Source organism: Semicossyphus pulcher, unplaced genomic scaffold, assembly GCF_022749685.1.
Source record: "Semicossyphus pulcher isolate SPU_LCO1_2020_fin unplaced genomic scaffold, fSemPul1.0.p SCAF_19, whole genome shotgun sequence".
NCBI lineage: Eukaryota > Metazoa > Chordata > Actinopteri > Labriformes > Labridae > Semicossyphus > Semicossyphus pulcher.
In genome coordinates, this window is record NW_027211692.1 from 13,336,677 (window position 1) to 13,343,004 (window position 6,328).

A 6,328-nucleotide genomic window follows, 5' to 3' on the forward strand; every position below is an offset into this window, starting at 1 on the left:
TGACGCAGTAAGATGACAACCAAGACGACAGGTATAATGAAGCAGTAAGACGACACATCAGGACGACAGGTATAATGAGCCAGTAAGATGACAACCAAGACGACAGGTATTATGATGCAGTAAGACGACACATCAGGACGACAGGTAAAATGACGCAGTAAGATGACAACCAAGACGACAGGTATTATGACGCAGTAAGACGACACAACCGGACAACAGGTATAATGACGCAGTAAGATGACAACCAAGACGACAGGTATAATGATGCAGTAAGACGACACATCAGGACGACAGGTATAATGACACAGTAAGATGACAACCAAGACGACAGGTATAATGACACAGTAAGATGACAATCAAGACGACAGGTATAATGACACAGAAAGATTACAACCAAGACGGCAGGTATAATGACACAGTAAGATGACAACCAAGACGACAGGTATAATGACACAGTAAGATGACAATCAAGACGACAGGTATAATGACGCAGTAAGATGACAACCAAGACGGCAGGTATTATGACGCAGTAAGACGACACATCAGGACGACAGGTATAATGACGCAGTAAGATGACGCTTCAGGACGACAGGTATTATTATGCAGTAAGACGACACATCAGGACGACAGGTATAATGACGCAGTAAGATGACGCTTCAGGACGACAGGTATAATGACACAGTAAGATGATGCTTCAGGACGACAGATATAATGATGCAGTAAGACGACAACCAAGAGCACAGATATAATGATGCAGTAAGACGACACATCAGAACGACAGGTAAAATGACGTAGTAAGATGACAACCAAGACGACAGGTATTATGATGCAGTAAGACGACACATCAGGACGACAGGTATAATGACGCAGTAAGATGACAACCAAGACGACAGGTATAATGACGCAGTAAGACGACACATCAGGACGACAGGTAAAATGACAACCAAGACGACAGATATAATGACGCAGTAAGATGACAACCAAGACGACAGGTATTATGACGCAGTTAGACGAAACATCAGGACGACAGGTATAATGACACAGTAAGACACATCAGGACGACAGGTATAATGACGCAGTAATACACATCAGGACGACAGGTATAATGACGCAGTAAGATGACAACCAAGACGACAGGTATAATGACGCAGTAAGACGACACATCAGGACGACAGGTATTATGACGCAGTAAGACTACACATCAGGACGACAGGTATAATGACACAGTAAGATGACGCTTCAGGACGACAGGTATAATGACACAGTAAGACGACACATCAGGACGACAGGTATAATGACACAGTAAGATGACGCTTCAGGACGACAGGTATAATGACACAGTAAGATGACGCTTCAGGACGACAGGTATAATGACGCAGTAAGATAACACATCAGGACGACAGGTATAATGACGCAGTAAGATGACGCTTCAGGACGACAGGTATAATGACGCAATAAGACGACACATCAGGACGACAGGTATAATGCGAAATAGACTGTCACGCAGTCGGCTTTTTCTATAGCAAGAAATACTACATTGGGCTGCATCTTCCATTACTTTCATTCATGATTAGCTGTATTTTATTTTTTATCAATTAAATGATTCATTATTTGGTCTATAAACTATAGAGAACGATAGAGAACAGTGCCGAACATCCTTTGCAATATCTTTGGGCAGCTGTGGCTCAGTGGCAGAGTAGGTCATCTTTCAATCGGAAGGTTGGTGGTTTGATCCCCATCTCCCTCAGTCTACATGTCAAGGTATCCTTGGACAAGACACTGAACCCCAAATTGCTCCCGGTGGCATAGCCAACGGGGTGTGAATGTGTTAACTGATTGACAGTTGGGCACTTAAGCTAGCAGCCTCTGCCATCAGTGTGTGAATGGGTGAATGTGACATGTAGTGTAAAAGCAGCTTAGAGTGGTCGCGAAGACTAGAAAAGCGCTATATAAATACAGTCCATTTACCATTTGCATTTTCCCACAGCCCAAGAATTTGTCAACTGCTAAAAACTCGGGGAAGGGCAGCAAAGTGTCACATTTGAGAAGCTGAAACCATCAAATATTTGCCAGTTTGGCTTCTAAAGTAAGTCAAACGATAGATCGATAATCAAAAGAGCTGTAGAATAATTCAAGGTTGATTGACTAAAATATTTATAGTTGTGGCTCTACGAGTTATATAATGAAAAGGTGACATTTAAAGTGCAATATTTTTATTTTGACAAACAATACAACCTGTCCACTTGAACACCAGGAGAAAAATATATTTTACATAAGGAAGAAAACAGCGCTCATGATCTACACAAGGTCTCACGTAAAGAGCAGGAATGGGAGCCATACTGATAAACGATGTAAATGAAGATACTGTGTGAAATGTCGGTTTAATCTCTTGATCTCCTGGTCTTACAGCCTATATAAACATTAATCCTATACCTTTATCAAATTAGTAGAATGACCTATCTGAAAAAGATAAACAGTGAATGCCTCTTATTCTGAAGATGTTCTTGTGGTTAACATATTCTAAACACATATCGGCATATTTCAAATATTGCAGTCCAAATGTTCTCCATGTTTTCCAAAGTCTTTGGCTTCTCCCTTAAGACAGGCATATGACTCCCTCTTGTGCTGGAATAGTGGGACTACATGTTGGATGTTTACATGCTCCATCACGCACAGCGGGATGATTGGCTGAGCATTACAGAGCTCACCTTCAACAACAAATGAGACCACAGGTGACTCTTACCCAGAGCAGCATATTCTGCTTTCAAACCCTTAAACTGTTCATACATCAAAAGTGAATGAAATCACATCCTGACACCTGATCAGCGCCTCTTTTTGCACCCCGATGGGAGTGTGCAGGTCGGACACCTGAAAGTTCAGCACGTCAATGTCAGAAGCCCCAAACGTGGCCTCCACCTTCACCTTTTCGTACATGTGAAACTGAACCTTCTTGTTAGTGATGGAGAGGAGACATCGGAGGAAACTCTCCCTCAGCACAGATCGCGCGTGCTGCTCTTTCGGCAGCTGCTCCACGTCGGCCTCTGACGCAGCAGAAGCTGGAATGGAGGTTCGGCACAGAGCGATGAAGCGGGGTGATTTGGGGTCAAACCCGCGGCTGTTGGGGTCGGGTCCTTTTGGCAGGCGGAGCACAGACACCGGTGTTGCCATGTTCAGTCTTTCTGCCAATACCTGCCAAGAAAACAAGAATTATTAAAACTCTGATATCAAGAAAACCTTTTCAAAACATTCATTTGGGAATTCTTCTGTGAATTAATATACCAAATAAAATAGTAAGTAAGTAAGTAAGTATGTCATGCTTTACTTAAAGAGCACTTTTTAAAACACAGGAATAAAAACATAAAACCAAAAACCAAAAGCAAAAATCACAAAAGTTAAACAAGGCAAAAAAAGCAATAGGCAAAACGAAAACAAACTTAAACACAAGACAGGTCAGCTACAAGAAATCTTGTCTGTACAAATGAGTTTTTAGCTGCTTCTTGAAACTGTCCAAAGATTCAGCAGATCTGATGGATTGTGGAAGATGATTGCAGAGGGTCGGGGCTACAACAGCAAATGCGTGATCATCTTTTGTTTTGGTTTTGAAACATGGGATTGATAGAAGGCCGAGGTTAGATGATGGGAGTGGACAAGAGGTAGAATATGGGATGAGGAGGTCTGAAATGTAACTGGGGGTGATGCAGTGCTTTGTATGTAATTAACAGGATCTTGTAGTTTATTCTGAATTTTACAAGAAGACTATGGAAAATAATGTATTATCATGACACAAAATCATTAACAAATTTCTTAATAAGATGCTGCCTACTATAATAACTTTATCTACAGCTACAACACAGCTACAGCAAAAATGAAAGAAGTTACAGCTTCTCACATGTGTGGATTGTCGAAGGTTTCTCAGTTTTGTAACATTATAAATTAGGGGATTTTGATTTTTTGTTAGAACAAACAAACAAATTTGAAAATGTCGCATTGCATTTTGGGAACTTTAAGAGTACTAAACTATGAAATGATTTGTCTGAAATATAGTAAACGCATACATAAATACAGTGATAATTATTAGACGCAACACTAAAAAATGTAATTCTGTTTACGAACATTAGAGATGTTAACAGCTTTAAGAGCATCACAAAACACTTTAAGCTGTGTATTAACAGACTTGAACTTTAATGTTTGGATGTTTTGATAGTAGGATAATTAGCTTGCTGGCTAATATTTAAGATTTCTACTAATATTAAACATTTCTTCCTCTGCACATGCATATTTAAACTGTGACAGTCAAGGACTTTATGTTAATAATCTCTTAACTTCACTAAAAGTTAGCAACTCGTAAAGAGCCTGGTGCTTTTCCTCAGACAGCTCTGATTAAAAAAACGGCTGTATTTTAAACAACTGACGGTCAAGACAAGCTTTCTTTCTCGTATTGGTCGCTAATACAGTGCGATAGATTCATGTAAGATGCACGAATGACTCAAAGACCACATTTTGATTGATATTGATCATACACTTACTGACGTTTCCCTCCACTTATCTGCAACTGCAGCAGCCAGCAAGCAGGAACAACGTTGTTGGTTCGTTTTCTTCTTCGTTGGATTTATTAGCGGCTACCGCGGCTTTACCGCCGCCCAGTGGACTGCAGAGGGAACGCAGGCAGAAATTTTGATGTACTTGGTTTTTTACTCTTCTTTTCATGTCACTCTTTTCTATTAAAGTCACTATATTTATATGGTAGCTTTTGTTAGTTGTGACTTTATAAATTGAGATTTTAATTTCGATAAACATTTTTAATTTAGCTTTTAATTAGCCAGATTTGTCCCATTGAGATCAAAGATCTCTTTTACAAGGGAGACCTGGCCAAGCATAGCAGCAACAAGGTTTCAACAATTAAAACGTATCAGCATAAAAGCACATAGATTTACTGACATTACAAATAACTAGACACAGACAGCCTGGACTCAACAGATTTTTACCATTCTTTGAAACTCATTTAGTGGGACTATGTTTTGCAGTTTAAATTCATTTTGTAGATTGTTCCATAAAGTCGGAGCAGAGAATCTAAAGGCTCTCTTTCCCAATTCGGTTCCGATTTTGGGAACAAAAATGTAAAAATTCTGAGAGCGGAGATAGTAATTGCCATCACTGAGAATTAACAGAGAAGATAAATAAATGAGAATTTTACCAAGAAGAGCTTAGTAAATAAAAACATACCAGTGACTCAGGCGGCGTGTACATAAAGCAGGCCAATTCACTTTTGAGTACAAAAGGCAGTGGTGAGTAAGAGATCCACAGGTTGTAATGAACCTCCGTGCCCGATGATACACATTATCCAGCATATGAAGACACTGAGCAGAGGCATTCATGTACATCACCATAATCAATGACAGGTAAAAAGGTGGGACTCCACCAGTTTCCATTTCACATGGAAAGAAAAACAAGACTTGTTTCAAAAGTAAAATCTAAGTTAAAGCTTTAGCTTTTTTATAACAAGTGTTCATCAATTCATCATCATTAATAATCAGAATTAATTTTCAGCTTTGGACTGTTGGAAGTAGGGATGCACGATACTGGATTTTTTGCCGATATGCCCATATTTTCCAACCCTTTTTGCCAATTTCGATAAGCCTCCCCTGTAGTGGAATTGATATCATGCCTACTCCTATTGTAGTGGATGCAGAAATAACATAACACAGTGCTTTTTAAAATGTACAAATTTAGTGGGCAATATAAGAAAAGCACTTAAACTAAGGTTATGACCTAAATGCCATATTTATTTGTATGTAACATTTTCTTTCAAATAAAACTGTTATATTCATACAACTTAGACAGGCTTGGATGATGAGATTTGGCCCCCCCTCGCAGGACCGGTGCTAAGCAACCATTGCAAATAACAACCTTGCAGTCTATTTTGGAAACTGAATAACCATCCTGCGGACGTGCACCCTTCTTCACGCTTGATGGAAAAGGTGTGGTGCATACAGTGCGCCAAGTTGATGTCTTGATGTTTTTTCTAGGGAATCATCTGCAGATAATCCCCAAAATAGGCTAGCTTCCATAGCGTAGTTCGGTGTAAGCTTTCATTTACAGGCGACTAATTGTGTTGGTATGTTCACAGCCTCATTGCCTCCCACATTTTCGGGAAGCATTCTCAAATGCTTGTAAAAAAAAAAAAAGCTATTTTAGGCCCTGTAAAACCTCCACCAGACTACATAAAACGCGTCATCTGGCCAGGGAGCTTGCTAAACTACACTTCCTCAATCTAGGACGCCCACCTCCAATGTCATGTCTCATTCAAAATCATCAGGTTCGAAATGTA

General features: G+C 39.8%; 1 protein-coding gene across 2 annotated transcripts; it reads right to left on the reverse strand.

The window, feature by feature from the left end:
* Nucleotides 1-2,196: 2,196 nt before the first annotated feature.
* gemin7 (gem (nuclear organelle) associated protein 7) lies at nt 2,197-4,588 on the reverse strand. Of its 2 annotated transcripts, none has more exons than XM_069668979.1 (2): nt 4,527-4,588; nt 2,197-3,189 (listed from the first exon to the last, which is right to left on the reverse strand). In XM_069668979.1, the coding sequence occupies exon 2, from the start codon at nt 3,166-3,168 to the stop codon at nt 2,782-2,784; it is 387 nt and encodes a 128-aa protein (XP_069525080.1). In that variant the 5' UTR covers nt 3,169-3,189; nt 4,527-4,588; the 3' UTR covers nt 2,197-2,781. The 2 variants fall into 2 exon arrangements, with proteins under 2 accessions (XP_069525080.1, XP_069525081.1); XM_069668980.1 differs by having other exon boundaries at nt 4,521-4,529.
* Between the last annotated feature and the right edge of the window lie 1,740 nt (nt 4,589-6,328).